General features: G+C 48.6%; 1 protein-coding gene across 1 annotated transcript in view; it reads right to left on the bottom strand.

Moving 5' to 3' along the window:
- CRB2 (crumbs cell polarity complex component 2) overlaps window positions 1-22,432 on the bottom strand; it is a 55,961-nt gene that overhangs the window by 11,656 nt on the left and 21,873 nt on the right. Inside the window, exons 3-8 of the mRNA XM_081967602.1 lie at window positions 20,002-20,197; window positions 19,113-19,252; window positions 17,448-17,630; window positions 15,633-15,746; window positions 2,952-3,881; window positions 330-889 (exon numbers count right to left, since the gene is read on the bottom strand). Of these exons, the coding sequence (XP_081823728.1) occupies window positions 330-889; window positions 2,952-3,881; window positions 15,633-15,746; window positions 17,448-17,630; window positions 19,113-19,252; window positions 20,002-20,197 (2,123 nt within the window). The remainder of the gene's footprint in view (window positions 1-329; window positions 890-2,951; window positions 3,882-15,632; window positions 15,747-17,447; window positions 17,631-19,112; window positions 19,253-20,001; window positions 20,198-22,432) is intronic.

Below are 22,432 nucleotides of genomic sequence, written 5' to 3'. Positions count from 1 at the left end.
CTGTATCTGCTGAAGCGTTTCAGCCTGGGCATATGAGCCACTGCGCAACACTACTCTTTCTCTGACAAATTCGGTTGCCACAGCTCGCGTCCACGGGAGTCGTGCCACAAGGTGAAGTTTAGCACGGGGTTCTGCTGAGCTCTTATTTTGCCCGTAATCATCACCCATTTGAGGTCCCTCAACAATTTAACAACCTCGGGGATATAATGCTACAAGTATACTGACCTCTGGTCCACCCGGCGCATTGCTTCATCCCACCCATAGGGATGTTATCCCCACGTTCAGAAATATCTGGGTGCCTCTGGGGGCCCCTTTAGCCTGGTCCTTACCTTGCACGCATCATCTGAGAGGCATTCTGGAACAACGTTCTGGTTTTGTCCCACATACATGTCCTGTGGGAGGCTGTCGTTATCTGGGGGAGGGAAAAACTGCATCTGGTGGTCATTGAGTTGGATATCCTGCAGGCAGCCTTTAAAAGGGCCTCCCCAGGCCTCCAGGTTTTCTTGGTGGGGGAGCCCACCCACGTGAATCTCAAAATTGGCAGCAAGAAGGGTGACGCCCAGCTCTCCCAGCTCTTCTTCTCTGTTCAACAGGTTGGCCCGAGCGAGGCCTTCGTGGAAGGAGAGCGCCACGAAGTGCCTGGTGCCGTCGGCCAGATTTCCAGACGACCCCACCGAAGCCGCCGATGGTGCTTCGACCTGGAGCTTCCCCTCCTTCAAGTACACCGTAAGGAAAACATCGCTCCCATTGCTGATCTGGAAGATGAGGCCACCGGCCTTCCGTGTCCGGATAAAAAAGGAGAGGTTAAAGTCGGGCCCGAGGCTGTCGGAAACCTCGAAGGTGACAAAGCTGGAAGAATTGTCCTGGCCAAACGTTGCGGCCGGTGACTCTGGAAAAGAGAGAGAGAGAGAAATAGCTTTCCAGTTCTAAGCCTAGGACAGGGGTCAGCAAACTACAGCTCTGGAGCTGCATGTGGTTCTTTCATCCTTCTGGTGTGGCTCCCTGTTGCCAGTCAGAGCCACAGTTTTGGGAGGAGTTTCCGGTTGGGGTAGGGAAGCGCGGTACGCCAGGAGAAGACTCTCATGTAAGGGGCGAGTTTTCCGGTAAGCTCCAAAATTGATAGGGCTTTTGGTTAGGGAAGGTAGAGGAAAAAGGACGCCGTGCTAGGAGGAGACTCTATGTGGGAGAACCGGACTTCCGGTCGGCTCCAGAATTGAATGTGGGGCTTCCGGTTGGGACCTCAGTGGCTCTTTGAGTGTTTATGGTTGCCGGCCCCTGGCCTAGGAGAACCAAACTACTCGGAAACCTTTCTGGATTCAACCCAGTGGTGGGATTCAAATGATTTAACAATCTGTTCTCTGCCCTAATGACTGGCTGGGTGGGTGTGGCCTTGGTGGACGTGGGCAGGGGGTGTGACAGGCAGCACCCAGCCTCCTGCACCCCCTGGGAACAAAAATGGACCATGGGGGGAGCACCCTCATGCCCCCCCATGCGTTCCACACCCCCACACCCTGTTTTGGGGCTAGTAGGCCTCCTTGCAACCTCCTGGGAGCAAAAATGGGCTGTGGAGGGGGGGGGCGCATTGCACCCTCCCCAAACCCTATTTTGGGTCTACTAGGCCTCCCTGCACGTCCCTTGAGGCAAAACGGAGTGGTGGTGACTCCTAGAAGGGGCGGGTCAGAAAGGGGCAGGGCCAGCCAGTAATTTAACAACCGGTTCGCCCAAACTGGCTGAATCCCACCGTTGGTTCAACCAGCACATCTTTTTTGAGAGTTTTCAGAATGGCTTCTACTACAGGTGACAGTATTTCAGAAGATTATGAGAGTTATGGGTTCCAGAAATGTCTAGTGTAATCTCTACATTTAGGACCGAAGGCTCAAACATCTCAAGAACAGTAGCAGGAATTGAGTGCATCTAGTTTAATGAAGGGACGTTCAGTGGCTCAGTGGCTAAGACGCTGAGCTTGTCGATCAGAAAGGTCGGCAGTTCAGCGGTTCGAATCCCTAGCGCCATTTAAAGGCATGAGCTCCCGTGCCTTGTCCCAGCTTCTGCCAAACTAGAAGTTCGAAAGCACGTAAAAATGCAAGTAGAAAAATAGGGACCACCTTTGGTGGGAATGTCACAGCGTTCTGTGCACCTTCAGTTGAGTTATGCCAGCCACATGACCACGGAGACGTCTTCGGACAGCGCTGGCTCTTTGCTTTGAAATGGAGATTAGCACTGCCCCCTAGAGTCGGGAACGACTAGCATGTATGTGCGAGGGGGAACCTTTACCATTTTTTAGTTCAATGAGAAAAAGGATCAGATGGGACATGACAGCAATGTTCCAATATCTAAGGAGCTACCACAAAGAAAAAGCAATGGGTGGAAACTAATCAAGGAGAGAAGCAACCTAGAACTGAGGAGGAATTTCCTGACAGGGAGAACAATTAATCAGTGGAACAGAAGTTGCCTCCAGAAGTTGTGAATGCTCCAACACTGGAAGTTTTTAAGAAGAGATGTAACCATTTATTTGACACGTTATAGAGTTTCCTGCTTGAGCAGGGGTTTGGACTAGAAGACTTCCAAGGTCCCTTCCGACTTTGTTATGCTATTACACGAGGCCATTTAATGGTTGTGGCCAGTGATGGAATTCAAATAATTTAACAACCGGTTCTCTTCCCTAATGATTTGTTCCAACAACCAGAAACTGCTCAGAAAGTTAACAACTGGTTCTCTTGAAATGGTGTTAACTGGCTGAATCCCACCACCAGTTCTAGCCCTCCCTTCTCTCTGTCGTCCTTCTTCTTGGATAAGAACCCAAAACAAATCCCTGTTATTCTACCAAAGCCAAGCAGATGAATTCCCCACCTACCACCTGCTCCGATCATTGTTTCTGGAAATATTTTTATCTCTTACCCAACGTCCGGCTGTCTCATGGAGATTAATAGGAACCGCGTCGTGCTACTCACCGTAGGAGCAAGTGTGTCCTTCGTAAGGCCGGGAACAGTGACAACGGAAGTCCGTCCAGAAGTCAATGCATTGGCCACCGTGGGAACAAGGCTGAGACTGACACCACTCCGTCCTTTCACAACCCAGCTGAAATCCAGGAAGCTGTAGACCTTCTACCTCCTCTGGTAGGAGTATCTTGGAGTCAATCTGCAGGTCTTCCAGGCAACCGGTGAAGTGTCCCGTACAGTTGGTCCTCAACGCCTCCTCAACTCCTCCAACGTATATATTCAGAAACGAGGGCAGAAGAGGGGTGGCCTCACCAAGGGGATGGCTGAACAGGCAGATGCCTCCTTGGCAAGCTTCGTGCCACAGCCTGAACTCAAGAGACTCCTGGAGAGAGACTTCTGCCTTGTGCCACTGGCCATCGTTCACTGGCGGGTCCTCCAGCTTGAACAATACATTGGCCTCCTGGGTCAAGAACATCACCTGGAGAAGGCCAGCGTAGAGTTCCAGGAGCAGGTGCTCAGTTTGGTGGCCTCGGTAGAAAAGGAGCCCGTTGAGAAGAGTGGTCCGGAACCGGAGAGCCACGCTGGCTCCTTGCTCACTTACGTTCTTATGATCCTCAGCAGATGCGTTGATTAAGAGGTAGCCGTTGTCGGTGAGGGAGAAGGTGGTTGGGGTGGAGCAGGTGGGCCCGTAAAATCCAGGGGGACACTGGCACAGGTAGCCGTGGGCCTCCGATTGGAAGGTGGGGACGCACACAGCCCCATTTTGGCAGTGGTGGGTCTTGCACCCCGTGAGCTCCACGGAGCAGTTCTTCCCACCCCAGGATACCCCGCCTGGGTTGGAGACGCAACGGCAGATATAGTCGGCGATGGCGTCTTCGCAGGTACCTCCATTTTCACAAGGGTGGTCTTCGCATTCATCGATCTCGTTGGCACATTCGATCCCTAGAGGAGACAAAAGGGGAAAGGGAAAAGAAGGATGAGCTTGTGAGTTTGCACAACCGTACACGGTGAAACTGCCCCAAAGAGGAGGAGGCTGATTTGTTTTCCAAAGCACCAAGAAGGCGGAACAAGGAACAAGGGATGGAAACTACTATTCTACTACAACTCTACTATTGTATTGTATTGTATTGTATTATTGTATTGTATTGTATTGTATTGTATTGTATTGTATTGTATTGTATTGTATAACTAACCAAGGAGAGACGCAACCTGGAATGAAGGAGAAACATCCTGACAATTAACCAGTGGGACAGCTGGCCTCCAGAAGTTGTGGGTGGCTCCATCGCGGGAGGTTTTTAAAGAAGAGACTCAGTCACTTATCTGGAGCGGTGCGGTGGCCCAGAGGTGGAGCTCTCGCCTCACAATCAGGAGGCTGTGAGAATGGGGAACTCATCAAATTTGCAGATGACACCAAGCTGGCAGGAATAGCCAACACTCCAGAAGATAGGCTTAAGATACAGAAGGATCTTGACAAACTTGAACATTGGGCACTATCTAATAAAATGAAATTCAATGGTGAAAAGAGTAAGGTTCTACATTTAGGCAACAAAAACGGAATGCACAGGTACAGTATAGGTGGTACCGTGCTCAATAGTAGTAACTGTGAGAGGGATCTTGGAGTTCTAGTGGACAACCATTTAAATAGGAGCCAGCCGTGTGCAGCAGCTGCCAAAAAAGCCAACACAGTCCTAGACTGCATCAACAGAGGGAGAGAATCAAGATCACGTGAAGGGTTAATACCACTTTATAAGGCCTTGGTAAGGCCACACTTGGAATACTGCATTCAGTTCTGGTCGCCACGATCTAAAAAAGATGTGGAGACTCTAGAAAGAGTGCAGAGAAGAGCAACAAAGATGATTAGGGGACTGGAGACTAAAACATATGAAGAACGGTTGCAGGAACTAGGTATGTCTAGCTTAAGAGAAAGAAGGACTAGGGGAGACATGATAGCAGTGTTCCAATATCTCAGGGGTTTCCACAAAGAAGAGGGAGTCAAGCTATTCTCCAAGGCACCTGTGGACAGAACAAGAAGCAATGGGTGGAAACTAATCAAGGAGAGAAGCAACCTAGAACTGAGGAGAAACTTCCTGACAGAACAATTAATCAGTGGAACAGCTTGCCTCCAGAAGTTGTGAACGCCCCAACACTGGAAGTCTTTAAGAAGATGTTGGATAGCTATTTGTCTGAAACGGTATAGGGTTTCCTGCCTAGGCAGGGGGTTGGACTAGAAGACCTCCAAGGTCCCTTCCAACTCTACTATTGTATATTGTAGAGGCAGACAATCTCTGGGCGACAATGAGAATGTATCTGCTGAACAAAACTCCCCATTGGCGACAGGAAGGGCATCTGGTCAGTAAACACTCTGCTAGCTCCATTCGGTTGCCCAGATTCCACCCCGCAAGGGATTAGGGGATCGTTAAATAAAGATAATGACTAGAGAGTCACTTATCTGAAATGGTATAGGGCCGTGATCGTGAACCTATGGCATGCGTGCTCAAAGTAGCACAAGGGACCATGTTGCCTGACATGTGCGGCATCAGCCATTCCTTTTCCGGGTTTATGGCATGCGTGCACAATGATCAGCTTGCCTTCATGCGTGTGGCAGTGCCGGAAACTGGAAGAACTAGTCTTCCATTTTCCAGTGTGAGCATGAGTGCCGTTCAAGTTTTTAAGAAGAGACTGGGCATCCACTTGTCTGAAATGGTACAAGATCTCCCACTTGAGCGGTGGATTAGAAGACTTCCAAGGTCCCTTCCAGCTCTACTCCTTATTGATTGATTGATTGATTGAAGTTCTTCTCTAAGCACCATTCGGGCAAATTCCCGCTCAGGTGGGCTGGATTTCCTTTAGCCCTGGGAGGTTGCAGAGGGGAGTGCAGAGCAACAAAGATGATTAAGGGACTGGAGGCTAAAACATATGAAGAACGGCTGAAAGAACTGGGTATGTTTAGCTTAAGAGAAAGAAGGACTAGGGGAGACATGATAGCATTGTTCCAATATCTCAGGGGTTGCCACAAAGAAGAGGGAGTCAAGCTATTCTCCAAGGCACCTGAGGATAGAACAAGAAGCAATGGGTGGAAACTAATCAAGGAGAGAAGCAACTTAGAACTAAGGAGAAATTTCCTGCAAAACAATTAATCAGTGGAACAGCTTGCCTCCAGAAGTTGTGAATGCCCCAACACTGGAAGTCTTTAAGAAGATGTTGGATAGCCATTTGTTTGAAACGGTATAGGGTTTCCTGCCTAGGCAGGGGGTTGGACTAGAAGACCTCCAAGGTCCCTTCCAACTCTGCTATTGTATTGTATTATGTAAGTTACAAACATGCCAGGCTAAATAGAGGGATTAAGCAGTTTCTGGCCCCTTCCAACTCCTCACACCCATTCCCATTAATCCCCAAGAATGCTGGCCAGATAAAGAAAGTTCTGGATTATTTCTCTTTAAGAGCCTTATCCTTGTCCACAGGAAGGAATTGGAACCCAACAAAACAGAATTTGCAAAACTTCCTCTCACCCTACGTTGAGGTAGGTTGCAGCCAATTAAAGCTGGATAAGAGCAATCTTTGTCAACCTCACCGACTTTTAAGATGCTTGTTTGTTTGTTTGTTTGTTTGGATTTATATGCCGCCCTTCTCCAAAAGGACTCATGCGGTGGACTTTGACTCCCAGAGTCCTCCAGCTAGCATGCTGAGCTCCTGTCATCTTCTCGAACGTGTTGGGGGTCGAGAAATGGCAGGGTATTGCATGAATTAAGCAAAGCAGGAGCAGTTTAGGGCAGGGGTTGCAACCCCTCCCCCGGCTCTGGAGCTGCATGTGGCTCTTCCATCCCTCTGCTGCAGCTCCCTGTTGCCAGTTGGCTCCACAATTTGATAGGGCTTTCGGTTAGGACAGGTAGAGGAAAAAGGGCGACGTGCTAGGAGGAGACTCTATGGTGGGAGAACTGGACTTCTGATCAGCAAAGGAAAAAGGAGGCCGCACTAGGAAGAGACTTTATGGTGGGGGAACTGGACTTCCGGTCAGCAGAGAAAAAAGGACACTGCGCTAGGAGGAGACTCTATGGTGGGGGAACCAGACCTCCAGTAGAATTAGCTTGCCTCGTTTGTGTTATTTTTTTTCCTGTCCCGGCCGACAATTGGAAGAAGAGGCCGAGTAGAAGCCTCTTTTTCCTGTTCCCATCGGACCTCCGTTCAGAAGGGAAAACAACTTTCCTCGTTCTCATAAACCTTCATTCCCAAAATAAGGTCCTCCAAAGCTGACACGGTTTAAATTGGGGTGGGGAGCGGTATTATCTCCGACGCTTCTACCACAATGTCAAATTAATCCCCACGGCCCTCTTGGGCTCCCTTGTTAGTGGCTTATTAAGAGTGGAGCTTTCCCTCTGAGATTTCTTCGTTTGTTTGTTTTGCCACGGTGGAGGAGATCTGTTGCTGTGATCGCTGGCAACCAGCTTGCCCTGACGACATCTCTTCACAACTGGACTACACAAGGAAGCCAACTCACACCTTGGAAGAGTAGCTAAGGGGGATAAAGAATCAGTAGTCATTCCTCCTTCCACTGTGGCAGATTTTGAGCTCTGGATGTCTGTTGAGAAGGAGCCTTTTACCGAATGCCAGAAGCCAGCATTAAGCCATGAAGCCACAGAAAGGAGAAAACCCTCCATTCGGGCAGGTGTAATGTTGCTCAGAAGGGACGTTCAGTGGCTCAGGGGCTAAGACGCTGAGCTTGTCGATCAGAAAGGTCGGCAGTTCGGCGGTTCGAATCCCTAGCGCCGCGTAACGGAGTGAGCTCCCGCGACTTGTCCCAGCTTCTGCCAACCTAGCAGTTCGAAAGCACGTCAAAAATGCAAGTAGAAAAACAGGAGCCACCTTTGGTGGGAAGGTGCACCTTCGGCATTGAGTCATGCCGGCCACATGACCACAGAGACGTCTTGGGACAGTGCTGGCTCTTTGGCTTTGAAACGGAGATGAGCACCGCCCCCTAGAGTCTGGAATGACTATAGCACATATGTGGAAGGAGAACCTTTACCTTAATATTGCTCAAGCTGTGCTCCTTAGCCAATTCAACAAGGCTGGCCTTTCGAAACCTGCTCTCGGCATCAATCCCCCTCACACTTAACACAACTTGCAAATATCTGTGCAAAGACACAAAACACTGGCAACCACGATGCGATACCTTTTTCCAAGAATGGTCCTTTGAGTTTGGGAACGTGTCAAATATTGCTAGGGAGTGGACGATCGCTGAAACACAGCCAAAAAAGCGAACACCATCCTTGGTTGTATAAACAGAGGCACAGAATCAAAATCAGGGGACGTCTTAGTACCACTTGATAAAGCCTCAGGCTTCCACACCTGGAATCCTGCCACCGATTTTGGTCACCACGTTGCAAAATAAGATGTTGAGACTTTGGGAAGAGCGTAGAGAGGAGCAACTAAGATGATTAAGGGTCCTGAGACTAAAACGTAGGAAGAACAGATGCAGGATTTGAGTATGGCCAGTGTGGAGGAAAGAAGGACTAGGAGGAACCTGATAGCAGTCTTCCAGTATTTGAGGGGCTTCCACAAGGAAGAGAAGGGGGTCAGCTTATTCTCCGAAGCACCGGAGGGCAGGACAAGAAACAGTGAATGGAAACTAATCGAGAAGAGAAGCAACCTGGAATTGAGGAAAAACTTCCTAACAGGGAGGACAATTAAGCAGCGGAACAGAAGTTGCCTTCAGAAGTTGTGGGCGCTTCATCCCTGGAGGTTTTTAAGAAGAGACTGGGCAGCCACTTGCCTGAAATGGTATAGGGTGTCCTGCTTGACTAGGGGGCTGGACTAGACAACCTCCAAGGTCCCTTCCAGCTCTATTCGGACTTCTCTTCCATGGAACTATTTCTTTGCTCCAGCAAAGAATCCAAAGAAATCCGTCCCCCTTTTACGGAAATAAGAATCTGCTGAAGGCATTTTCTGTCAGCAAGAATAAAACAGGCTGGAATGTGCCAGGAAATATTTTACAATCCAGGTTTGTGGGAGGAAGGAGACTTGGGGGAGGGCAGGGGCAGGGAGTCCTTGGAAGAAAAGGAGTAAAGGATGTTCTCTTTTCAAGAGGAGGCCAGCTTAGATACACCAATAGTCCAGCTTCTTTCTGCCCCTAGCTCCGGAATGCTCTTGGGTTTTCAAGGGGTGCTCCCCTTCCCGTGTAGGGGATACAGAAATCCCTGCAGCTAAAATGGAGTTTGTTGCATAACAAGAGATGGAAGGGACCTTGGAGGCCATCTAGACCAACCTCCTGCCCAAGCACTATTTCTGACAGGTGGCAGTCCAATCTCTTCATGAAAGCCTCCAGGGATGAAGCTCCCACAACTTCCGAAGGCAACTTCTGTTCCATGGGTGGATTGTTCTCATCGTCAGAGAATTCCTCCTTATTTCCAAGTGGAATCTCTCCTTGATCCGTTTCCATCCATTGTTCCTCGTCTGGCCTTCGGGTGCTTTGGAAAATAGCTTGAAACCCCCCCCCTCCTCTCTGTGACATTTGAGGAGTCAGTCCCCAAACCCACACCCCGTTTGGAGAAGCTGCGGAGGTCTATTTTATTTAACTTTTAGAAGCGGCCGCTATTTTGTTCTCCTGAGCTGTTAATGGACGATGTTTTAATTTTACGCTTAGTGTTTGCTCTAGACGCTGTACTAACAACAGGATAAGTAATGGGGACCTTTCTCCAGGAGCTACCACCCAGCGCAGCAAAGCTTCATCAAAGAAAACGACAAGTTGCAAGGACATCACCAATGAAAGCTCTCTCTCTCTCTCTCTGCTCTGTTTTAAGCAACTCATTAAGCCAACGCAGGCGTCCGTCTGTCTACTGGGAATTCCTTCCCTTCCGCAGACAGACAGAAGATCTTGATCTATCAGCAAGCACCCCACCCCACTGTGCTCCCTCTGGGGATAAGCAATGGGTGGGTGGGGGTGGAATGGAAGTAAGAAGTAAGGGCGGAGATAAGAAAAAGAAAGGAAAACAAACATAGCTAAATAGTTTATACCAATGCAGTTCACTTATTACTCCATGTTTTTCTATCGTGGCCAACCATCTCGGCTTCTCCTGCATTCTTCTGGCTTCCTTATCTTCGATTTCTTTATCTCAGAGACCTCTCTCGGCCAAATCCACACTTTTTTGTATATTTATTTTAGGAACCAATCCTTATTCATTCTCTTTCTGTAACCCCCCCCCCCCCAAACCTGACATAGAATGGAATGGAATAGAATGAAGGATAGGATAGGATAGGATAGGATAGGATAGAATAGAATAGAATAGAATAGAATAAAAGAGTTGGAAGGGACCTTGGTGGTCTTCTAGTCCAACCCCCTGCTCAAGCAGGAAACCCTACATCACTTCAGACAAATGGTTTTAAAAACTTCCAGTTCCTCCTCAGTTCTAAGTTGCTCCTCTCCTTGGTTAGTTTCCACCCGTTGCTTCTTGTCCTGCCTTCAGGTGCTTTGGAGAATAGCTTGACTCCCTCTTCTTTGGGGCAGCCCCTGAGATATTGGAAGACTTCTATCCTGTCTCCCCTAGTCCTTCTTTCTCTTAAGCTAAACATACCCAGTTCCTGCAACCGTTCTTCCTATGTTTTAGCCTCCAATCCCCTAATCCTCTTTGTTGCTCTTCTCTGCCCTCTTTCCAGAGTCTCCACATCTTTTCTACATCGTGGCAACCAAAACTGGATGCCAAGTGTGGCCTTACCAAGGTCTGATAAAGTGACATCAACCCTTCACGTGATCTTGGTTCCATCCCTCTGTTTACGCAGCCTAAAACTGTATTTCTTTCTTTCTATCTATCTATCTATCTATCTATCTATCTATCTATCTATCTATCTATCTATCTATCTATCTATCATCTATCTATCCATCCATCCATCCATCCATCCATCCATCTATCTATCTATCTATCTATCTATCTATCTTTCTATCTCAATCATCAATACCTCTATCATATCTATCTATCTATCTATCTATCTATCTATCTATCTATCTATCTATCTATCTATCTATCTAAATCATTGATATCTCTCATCTCTCTCACTTCTCTCAATCATCAATCTGATATCTATCTATCTATCTATCTATCTATCTATCTATCTATCTATCTATCTATCTATCTATCTATCTACCCATCGATCCATGCATCCATGCTTCTATCCTTAATTCACCACCTTGTTTGGATGCCTTTTATAGGCATTAACCGGAGAGGAATCTTGCTTCTTTAGAAGAGAATGGATTTGTCCCCTGCCCAGGAGACACACAATTTTCACAGTCTGGGAGTTTTCTGCCCAGGAGTGGCCTGAACAGAAGAAGAAGCTCAGAGATCATTTGAGGGTGAAGCTCAACTGTTCTGCCTCCCAAGGGTAAGCAGGGACACCCCCTCCAGAAAACCTTCCCCAAGACAAGAAGCATTGCCCACCGATCTGTACAGAAGACAGAGAGAGAGAGAGAGGGGGGGGGGAATCCACAGAGTCGCAACCACACAGAAAGAACTGGGGGTTGCCCTTACCTGCCAGGAGACGGGAAAACCCACCCAGGAAGATGCCAGCTAGCAGAGGGTTCATGGCCACGGCCCTGCCCGCATGAGTAGTGGTCCCAAGAGGAAACATGGGAAGGTTTGCTTTACTCCTGGGTGCCAGGCACACAACGGGCCTCTTTGGAGTTGAAGCCAAGGAGCGAAACAAGGGCTCTTGCCCCTACGGCTCTCGCTCTAATCCATCTCAGCTCTAAATCTTCCCAGCTGGCTTCTGTCCCAGCTGACGAGATGTTTGCCTGCTGCCCTCCCCTGCGAGGGGAGTGGGAGATGGGCCTACGCAGGAGAGCCCGCTGGTCTTGGGTGCGCTGCCCTCCCTTCCGTCTTAGGGCTGGGAATGGGAGGGGAGCCTGGAGGCCCGTTTCAGCAGCAGAGTTGCAAGCGGGCCTCCTGAAGCCAGCTGGCTGGGAAGACGATCCTTAGCAGGAACTCAAACAGTCCAGTGGAATAGAGTAGGGTAGGGTAGGGTAGGGTAGGGTAGGGTAGGATAGGATAGGATAGGAAAGAATAGGATAGGAAAGAATAGAATAGAATAGACTTAGAATAGACATAGAATAGACATAGAATAGACAGAATAGAATAGAATAGAATAGGGAATAGGAATAGAATAGACTTAGAATAGAAATAGAATAGACATAGAATAGAATAGACTTAGAATATAACAGGGAATAGGAATAGAATAGACAGGATAGGATAGAATAGAATAGAATAGAAAGTTCTTCTTGTTGTTAGTCAAGAAGTCATGTCTGACCCATTACAACTCCATGGACAACATTCCTCCAAGCCTTCCTGTCCTCTACCATTCCCCATAGTCCATTTAAGCTCACGCCGGCTGCTTCGGTGACTCCATCCAGCCACCTCATTCTCTGCCATCCCCTTCTTCTTTGGCCCTCCATCTTTCCCAGCATGAGGCTCTTCTCCAGGGAGTCCTCCCTTCTCCTTAGGTGGCCAAAGTCTTTGAGTTTCCTCTCCAGGATCTGGCCTTCTAAAGAGCAGCCAGGGTTGATCTCCTCTAGGACCGACCGGTTGGATGGCCTTGCAGTCCAAGGGACTCGCAGGAGTCTTCTCCAGCACCAGAGTTCAAAGGCCTCCATCCTTTGGCGCTCAAGCCCTCCTTACGGTCCAACCTTCACAGCCACCCATTGCAACTGGGAAAACCACAGCCTTGACTAGATGCACTTTTGATTGGCAGGGTGATGTCTCTGCTTTTTAGTTGGCTGTCTAGATTTGCCATCGCTTTCCTCCCCAGGAAGCAAGCCTCTTTTAATTTCTTGGCTGCCGTCCCCATCTGCGGAGATCTTGGAGCCCAGGAGAATAAAATCTGTCACTGCCTCCATTTCTTAAGTCCTTTTTCTATTTAAGAAAGCTCACCACCAGGTTTTTTTTAGCCTTTCAGATTTTTCATCTTTCCCACCAGATGGCAGCCTCGTAATATTGTAGAAACAGTATTCCCAAGAGTCGGTGTTTTCAGAGCTATCTCGTGGGATGGGATGGGATATTGTCAATGAACTTAGAAACATTTCATCTGCACTTCAGAGCTAAACCAGACTCTTCTATACATTTGGGGGGGGGGGAAACTCGGATGGATAATACTGGCTAATGGAGCAAGTCTTGTGTTTCTTCTCTGCTTTTGCACAAATCCCGATTTTAAAAGACATTCCAGTTGGATGCTGCAAGGCCCTTGGTGCTAACTGTGGTGGCTTTCTTGCAGATGTTTCATTATACCACCAGGTAACATCATCAGTGCTAGAAGGGAGGGGCGGGAGGAGGAGAGGAGGAAGAGGGAGAGGAAAGGAGGAGAGGAGGAGGAGGAGAAGAGGAGGAGGAGAAGGAGGAGATGAGGAAAGGAGAAGAAGAGGAGGAGGAAGAGAGAAGGAGAAGAGGAGGAGGAGAGGAGGAAGAGGGAGAGGAGGAGGAGAGGAGGAAGAGGGAGAGGAGAGGAGGAGGAGAAAATGAGGAGGAAAGGAGGAGGAGAGGAGGAAGAAGGAGAGGAGAGGAGGAGAAGAGGAGAAAGAGAAGGAGGAGGAGAAGAAGAGGAAAGGAGAAGGAGAGGAGGAGGAGGAAGAGAGAAAGAGAAGAGGAGGAGGAGAGGAGGGAGAGGGAGAGGAGAGGAGGAGGAGAAGAGGAGAAAGAGGAAGAGGAGGAGAAGAAGATGAGGAGGAAAGGAGAAGGAGAGGAGGAGGAGGAGGAGGAGGAGGAGGAGGAGGAGGAGGAGGAGGAGGAGGAGGACTGTAGGGTCCTTGGTGCTCTCTGAGCTTAATTGTTTCTTGCAGATGTTTAATTGCCCAAAGATATTATGTAGTTGGGTAGTGAAACATCAACAAGAAAGCAACCACGTTCAGAGAACACCAAGGACCCCACAGTCATCGTCCTCCTCCTCCTCCTGCTCTCCAAAACCTCCCTCCCTTCTACCACTGATGATGTTACCTAGTTGGGTCATGAAATGTCTGCAAGAAAACAACCTCAGAGAGCACCAAGGACTCCACAATTCAACCCCGAGCTTCAAAGATCCTCTACTCTCAATCTCTACAAAGATAGTACTGTGAAGTCTAGCAAAAAATGGTGAGGCCCTTCCCATGTGAGTGAGATCAGAGAAAGCCCATCGTAAGATTTGCTCCAACCAAGCATAAACTCCAACAGGACACAGCAAGCATCGCTTGGGCCGAATATCATAGTATTGAACCATACTGTGAAAGAATCAAGATTGCATGAAGGGTTAATACCACTATATTCGCTCTCACAGGGAGGGACTCCTCCGGGTGCCGTCCGCCAAGCAATGCCAATGGGCGGCGCCTAGGAGTAGAGCCTTCTCTGTGATGGGCCCAACCCTCTGGAATGACCTCCCCCCCCCGATATCAGAACCACCACCGACTTTCTCTCCTTTCGACGAAAACTGAAGACTCACCTGTTCCGACTAGCCGGCCTGGCCCACTTATAGTTCTACTCTTACCTCCTGGCGGATATTTTATCTGGGATAGTTTTTAAAGTTGATGTTTTTAAATTTTTAAATTTTCTTAATTTTTTTTAAATCTAACTTAACTAAATTGTACAGGGAATTTTCACTACCTCCTCCAGTCTTATGTTTAATTTACTGTTTAATTTATTTATTTCATACTTGTGGCATGTATATTTACTGTTTAACTATTTTAATATGACTGTACACCACCCCGAGTCTCTTTTGAGAGAGGGGCGGTTTAGAAATCCAATAAAGTTAAAGTTAAAGTTATATAAGGCCTTGGTAAGGCCACCCTTGGAATTCTGCATCCAGTTTTGGTCGCCTTGTGATTAAAAAAAAGATGTGTAGACTCTGGAAAGAGTGCAGAGAAGAGCAACAAAGAGGATTAGGGGACTGGAGACTAAAACATATGAAGAACGGTTGCAGAAACTGGGTATGTCTAGTTGAATGAAAAGAAGGACTAGGGGAGACATGATAGCAGTCTTCCAATATCTCAGGGGCTGCCCCAAAGAAGAGGGAGTGAAGCTATTCTCCAAGGCACCTGAGGGCAGGACAAGAAGCAACGGATGGAAACTAATCAAGGAGAGAAGCAACTTAGAACTACAAAGAAATTTCCTAATAGTTACAACGATTAATCAGTGGAACAGCTTGCCTCCAGAAGTTGTGAATGCTCCAACATTGGATGTTTTTAAGAAGATGTTGGGTAACCATTTGCCTGAAATGGTTTAGGGTTTCCTCCTTAGGTGGGGGTTGGACTAGAAGACCTCCAAGGTCCCTTCCAACTCTACTCTAACTTTAACTCTAATTCTAATTCTAATGTTTATTATTCTATTCTATTTTCTCATTCTATTCTATGCTATGCTATTCTTATTCTTATTTTTATCCCTATTCTATTCTGTTCTATTCTATTCCTTATCCTATCCATCCTATTCTATCCTATTCATCCCAAAGTCAAAGCTGGAACTTCTTCAGCAATCTGACTTTGATATTAAGGTGCAGAACTCACTCAGCTAGAAATTAGGTAAGCAAATTATGTAAGTTGAAAAAAGAAGTAAGAGATAAAGCTTTTTGGTCCCATAAAGACCGCATAAGAATTTGCCCGCCCGCGCCCCAACCACAATACCTTCTCTCTTCCCCACCCTCAGATTCTCTCCCATCCTTCCTTCTCCTCCTTCCTTCTCCCACTCTTCATCCGTTTACCTGAATATCCGGGCAAGCAGTTGCAGTGATAGCTGTTCACCAAATTCATGCAGCTCCCTCCGTTCCGACACGGCTCAGATTCGCATTCATTGATGTCCACGGAGCAAGTATCGCCTTCAAAGGGATCGCAAAACAGAATCACGCTCAAAATCCGGCGTTTCTCGTTGGTTTACTTTTTTTTAGGATCGATCGCTAACTCAAGCGGGCTTGGATTTATGAACTCGACCAGTGGTGGGTTCCAGCCGGTACGGTATGGTACTGCCGTACCGGTAGTAGCCGGGAGTAACTGACAGCGTACCGGTACGGTGGCTCATTTGGCTCACCTACCTGCCCGCTTTCTATACCTGTTTTTAAAGCAACCAGCCAATTGCACATGCGCGCACAGCATTCAGTGCCTGCGCGAGCTCCGACAAGCAGCTGATATCGCAGGGGCGGTGGAGTTTGCATGCATGCGCAGTGCTTGTGCACGAACAGGAAACACAGCCCCGTGAGCAGCGTACCGGTAGCGACGGGGAGAGGAACCCACCACTGAACTAGACACGCAGCAACCCCCGCTGAAAAATCCGTTCTTTTGCGGCATTTAAAGACACATTTTCACCATCCAAAATGACCCCTTGGAAGAAGGGCCGACAGGCCAAGAATGAAAATGCAGTTCAACGTAGATAAAGATCTAAAATCAGGGGGTGTCAAGCCGTGGACCGGGCTGGACACAGCGGGGCGGGAAGGCAGACGGATAACGGAGGATGTCAGGATCGCCATCGCCACAACCACAGGGCAGCAGTGACAGGGGGGGTGATGGGCAACGGAGACGACAAAGCTGTGTGGCGGGGAGGCATGGCAAGGATTGGCTCCTAGGGATAGCTGTAGATCAGCTGTGAGGCGCAGAGGTCTGGCAGTGCGAAGAACAGCTGTTTCAGCCCGACAATCAGCTGGGCTGAAACTTCGGCGCACGCTGTCTACCGGGGCAAGACCAGCGCTCGGGAGAGGCGTGGCTTGCCTATTTAAGAGAGGCATAAGTTCCAGTGCTGGTTTCGCATGAAACACACTTTGCTAACAGACTGCTCACTGACTGTTTTGCAGCTGCATGACCTCATTACGTGCATGAGTACGGCTGAATAAACCCAGTGTTACCTCGCGGGTGGCGTTTTCATCTGGTGTCAGTCCGGAGCTTGGAAGTTTGGACTCCCAGCAGTGACAAACTCAAGGCCCGGGGGCCAGATCCGGCCTGCGGGGATGCTGAGATCTAGCCTGCAACGCCTCTGTCAGTGAAAACAGACGTCAGGAGTGCTGTTCGTGGCCCTCCTGAGCTCCATTTCCGCTGGCAGAGGGATGCAGGAGGCCATCGCAGCAGAAAATGGAGCTCACGAGGGCCACAGGCGGTCATCCCAAGCTGTGTTTTCTCTGGCAGAGGGATGCGAGAGGCTGTTGCAGTTGAAAACGCAGTTCGCAAGGGCCACGGGCAGCACTCCCAAATGCCGTTTTCACTAACAGAGGGCTGCAGGAGGCTGTCGCAGCCAAAAACGGAACTTGGGAGCCCGCTTTTGCTGGCAGAGCGTTTGGACCACCACAGACGCCCTCGACAGGAGTGACGTCGAACTGGACACACCCACCCTGACCACACCCACCCCAGCCCGCCAAGGTCAAACAGAACCCTGATGTGGCCCTCAATGAAATCAAGTTTGACACCCCTGGTCTATCCCATGAAAACCCCTGCTGTAGCAATAAGGGAGGGGAGAATGCCTGATTTCTCGATCTGTCAGCCAGATCCCCCCCGTAGATCCCGAAGGATTCCCCAAACAAGTGAAAAGGACGCACCCTCAAAACCGGGATGACAACGGCAAATGAAACCAGCAGCTGCTTCGTAGCTAAACTGCTCGGGGAAATCGGCGTGTCTCCCGTAGTAGCTCTGATTGGAGCGTTCCAGGCACTCTCCATCGTTGAGACAGGGGTGTGTTGCACACTCGTCTATATCTTCTTCGCAGTGTGTTCCCAGGTACCCTAACGTCAGAGAGCGAAGGGACAAAATGTGTGCAAAAGCAGGAATTTTGGAGGGAAGGCAAGGTCTCATCTCAACTCAACCAGGTTCTTGTTTGAGTTTTGATGACGGGTTTGACCGCAAGGACAGTCCGGAAAATCTTTCCAGTGTCATTCATCAATGTATTCATTAAGAAATAGGAGTGGGCTGGGGGGAAACCCCACAAGCCTGTTCTGACCTAGGCTTAACAGAATCACGGAAAAGACTCCTTGTCCCGACCTCGTCAGGTTTCAAAAAAATGTCCAAATTGTTTGAGTTATAGCTGAACTTTACCCCTGTTCCTTCCCTCCCCTCAGTCTGTGTCATAAATCACATTCCCCAAGGAGGTGCACCCCTCCCAAGCCTGCTGCAGTAATCTGAGTTCTGATTTTAGCCGGAAGTGTGCGTTGTCAGCCCTTTTTATTTGGTGAATATGAATGCCTGGCATTCACATCCCAAAAAAGTCCCAGCAATAAGCCTCTCAAGGTATAATTGCAAAAACAGACCTTATCAGTCCTTGGATAGTTGCCAGGCCCAGAACGTCCAGTCACAACGCTGTACAATGAAATGCCTGGCAAGGACTCTCTTGTGAGTCAGGAACACAGATAAGCAAATCTTCACAATAATAAGCGAACGAATTGTCTCCTGCAAACTCCACTCCCCTTTCGCTCCTCTTTATTCCCTGTGGGAGGGGCCATTCACCACTTACCTGTGGCTTTTCTCCCAAGTCGACCTTTGTTCCTTAGTTGTTCCCTTCTCCTGACAGCTCTGAGCATGTTTGCATTGGGAACAGGCTCCAGCTGTTCTTCTGCCTCACTGATGTCTGACTCCGAAGGCAGCTGATAACTGTCAGACAGACCTGGCCCCCTCTCTACCTCCGACACAGAGCCCTTCACCAGAGCCTTCCCCAGACTCCAGGACTGGCCCATCTTCCTCCCCAACCTCCTCACTGTTCAAATCTGTAAAACTGACAAGGTCTGGGAGAGTCACAAACCAATTAAGCAAACTAATTGTCTCCTGCAAACTCCACTCCCCTTTCACCCCTCTTTTATTTCCTCTGGGAGGGCCATTCACTGCCCACCTGTGGCCTTATGCCCAAGTCAGCCCCTGTTCTTTAGCTGCTCCCTTCGTCTGGCAACTCTGCGCACACTGGGAACAGGCTCCAGCTGTTCTTCTGCCTCACTGATGTTTGACTCCAAAGGCAGCTGATAACTGTCAGACGGCCCTGGCCCCCTCCCTGCCTCCGACACAGACCCCTCATCCGAGCCTTCCCCAGATTCCAGGACTGGCCCATGCTCCTCCTCAACCTCCTCATTGTCTGACTCTGCTGCCAGCTCTGCTGGCGGGCCACAACAAAGACCCCCACTCACCCAGCAATTGCCAAGTTTTTTTATAAAAAGCATGCTTCTAAATGCTTTCTCCTCCCCGTTTCGTATTCTGAAAGACGCGGGGAGGATTTTACTTACCTGGCCAGCAAGAGCAGTTGTAAAATCCAGGTCCTTCCAAGCAAGGGGCTCCATTCTGGCAAGGTTGGGAAGCACACTCCAAGATGTCGGTCTCACAGTGTTGTCCTTCAAAGCCCGTGTTGTGACAGTCACACTGGTAGCTAAGTGGGGGGGGGGGGAAAGGACCGTGAGACTGACTGATTTAGCACATCCTCTCTTTTCCATGGGTGCCGTCAATGCCTCATGACGCCCCGTGTCAATTTCAGCCCTGTGTTTTGGCTTACTGCATCTTGGCTGTTTCTCAGCTGTTCCTCAAAGATAGCATTAAAGTAGCCCTGTCCTCTCAACAGTGTGCACCCCAATTGCACCCTCTGTCGTGGTTCCGACAGATGCCCTAATTAAATCATGAGCCTCAAGACAAGCTTCAAAAGAAACCCAGTTATTTATTAGGAACAACGTGTCAGGGTGTACCAAGTGAAGCCAGCTCTGACCCCCCACGTAATTTACGGCCCAATTATGAGCCTGTTTCCCCCCTCCCTCCAGGGTGTGTCATAAATCATATTCTCCAATGGAGCACTTGCACGGGCTGTAGAGATCACTCCCCCCTTCGGCTGCTGTGGGTAACCCGGGAGACAGCCTTGAGAAAGATATGTCTGGAATGTGCTTCTGTTTGTGGCTGCTTCGTCAGTCTCCCATCCTCCTTGCCTATGGCAACTCGAGAGCAACTTGCGGGCACGCAGGCCAGATGCGTCCTGCGCTGGCTGCGCCAAAGCCCAGTTTAGCAAAGGAGGGGAACAGTTGTGATACGTTATGTGACACCGCCGTGACGATGCGGGGTTGACACTCCTGCTCTGTACTAATAGTAGTGTCTCTTCTTAAAAGTTTCTCACAAGGGGAGGTTGTTTCTCACCTGTTGACCAGGTCCTCACAGATAGCTCCATTAAGACAAGGTTGGCTTTGGCACTCATCAATATCCTCTTCACACTGCGTTCCTTGGTAGCCTGGCATGCAGGAACAAGTGAAGAAGCCAATGTGGTCGGAGCAGGTGCCAGCGTGCCAACAGGGATTGGATTCACACTCATTGATCTCCACATCGCAGTTCACACCTTTGTTACAAAAAAGAGAGGGATGGATTCGTTTGTATATATGCTACACTTTCTAAAAGCTGCACGAGGGGTCCTTCCATCTCTTTCCCCCCAATCTTAGCAACGTTACGTTGAGTGGATGTCAACTCCCGGAGTGCCCGAAGCTGGCTGGGAATTCTGGGAGTTGAAGTCCACTTCTCTGAAAGATGGCAAAGTTAGGAAATATTGCTCTAAATGAGAGGGAGGGAGACAGAGACAGAGAGACAAAGAGAAGAGAGAGACACGGAGAGAACAAGAATGAGAGAAAGAAAGAGAGAGAGGAGAGACAGAGAGATACAGAGAGAGAGGAGAGAAAGACACAGAACAAGAATGAGAGAATGAAAGAATGAGAGAGAGAGAGAGAGAGAGAGAGAGACCGAGAGAGAGAGACACCAGAAAGAGAGAGACAGAGAGGACAAGAATGAAAGAATGAGAGAGAATGAGAAGGAGACAGATAGAGAGAGACAGAGAGGAGAAAGAGACACAGAACAAGAATGAGAGAATGAAAGAATGAGAGAGAGACAGAGAGGAGAGAGAGAGAGACACAGAGAGAACAAGAATGAGAGAATGAAAGAATGATAGAGAGAGAGAGAGAGAACAAGAATGAAAGAATGAGAGAGAATGAGAGAGAGGAGAGACACACGAGAGAGAGAGAGACAGAGAGGAGAGGGACAGAACAAGAATGAGAGATTGAAAGAATGAGAGAGACAGAGAGAACAAGAATGAGAGAATGAGAGAGAGAGAGGAGACACACATACACACACACACACACACACAGAGAGACAGACAGACAGAGAGGAGAGACACAGATCAAGAATGAGAGAATGAAAGAATGAGAGAGAGACAGAGAACAAGAATGAAAGAATGAGAGAGAATGAGAGAGAGAAAGACAGAGAGAGATAGAGAGGAGACACACACACACACACACATGGAGACAGACAGACAGAGAGGAGAGAGAGAGACACTGAACAAGAATGAGAGAATGAAAGAATGAGAGAGACAGAGACAGAGAGGAGAGAGTACGAGAATGAGAGAGCGAGAGATAGAATGAGAGAGAACAAGAGAGAGAGGGGAGGAAGAGAGAGGGAGATGAGAAACTATTATTTCCATGGGAAACTTAGCGTGTGAGGGAGGGAAATACTTCCAATTAGCATATTTTAAAACTAAAGTGAAGAGGACATTCTCAGCCTGTTTTCCTCAGCTTCCAAAAAGGGAAGATATCTCATTAACCGTTAGAATTATTTATCCTCTGCCTAATTCGCTGGTTTGCAGCAGCAGGTCCATAAAGAAACTGTTTCAAGGAAATTTAAGTGTCTTCCATGCTCTTTTTCGCAATCTGCTCTTCTTCTCTTCTTTTTGGCTGATTTCACAGCATACATATCTCTGGGTTGCTACCTGTAAATCCACTTAATTCCAATTTTCTGGCCCAGACCTGGCCAGACTAATCCACCAGGAATGTGGGCCCCTTAATCTAGCAGAGCTGCCAATCCTTAAACCAACGCCCTCCCATCTCCTACTAAAAGGGACTCAGTCCTTGGCAGGCGGGGGAGGACCAAGGGCTGAACCCCAGGTTGGAGGGAGATGCTTGGAATTCAAGCCCAATGCCCAGAGGAAAGCAGAGATTGCGAGTCTACGCATCCAATTTTCCAATGAACTCTGGAGACCATAAAAAGAGTGCAGAGAAGAGCATCCAAGATGATGAAGGGACTGGAGGCTCAAACATACGATGAACGGCTGCAGGAACTGGGCCTGGCTAGTCTAGGGAAGAGAAGGACCAGGGGAGACAGGATAGCAGCCTTCCAATGTTTGAGGGGCTGCCCCAGAGAGGAGGGGGTCAAGCTTTTTCCAAAGCACCCGAAGGCCACACAAGGAACAATGGATGGAAACTGAACAAGGAGAGATTCAACCTGGAAATAAGGAGGAATTTTCTGACAGTGAGAACAATCAACCCATGGAACAGAAGTTGCCTTCGGAAGTTGTGGGAGCTTCATCCTTGGAGGCTTTCAAGAAGAGACTGGATTGCCATCTGTCAGAAATGGTGTATGGTCTCCTGCTTCGATGAGGGGGTTGGACTAGATGATCTACAAGGGCCCTTCCAACTCTGTTAATTTGTAAACGATATTGAGACTCTAGAAAGAGTGCAGAGAAGAGCAACCAGGATGATGAGGGGACTGGAGACTAAAACATACGGAGAACGGTTGCAAGAACTGGGCACGG

The sequence above is a fragment of the Natrix helvetica genome, assembly GCF_964273705.1.
Source record: "Natrix helvetica genome assembly, chromosome: 15".
NCBI classification, from domain to species: domain Eukaryota; kingdom Metazoa; phylum Chordata; class Lepidosauria; order Squamata; family Natricidae; genus Natrix; species Natrix helvetica.
This window is presented reverse-complemented; position numbering and strand designations above follow the sequence as displayed.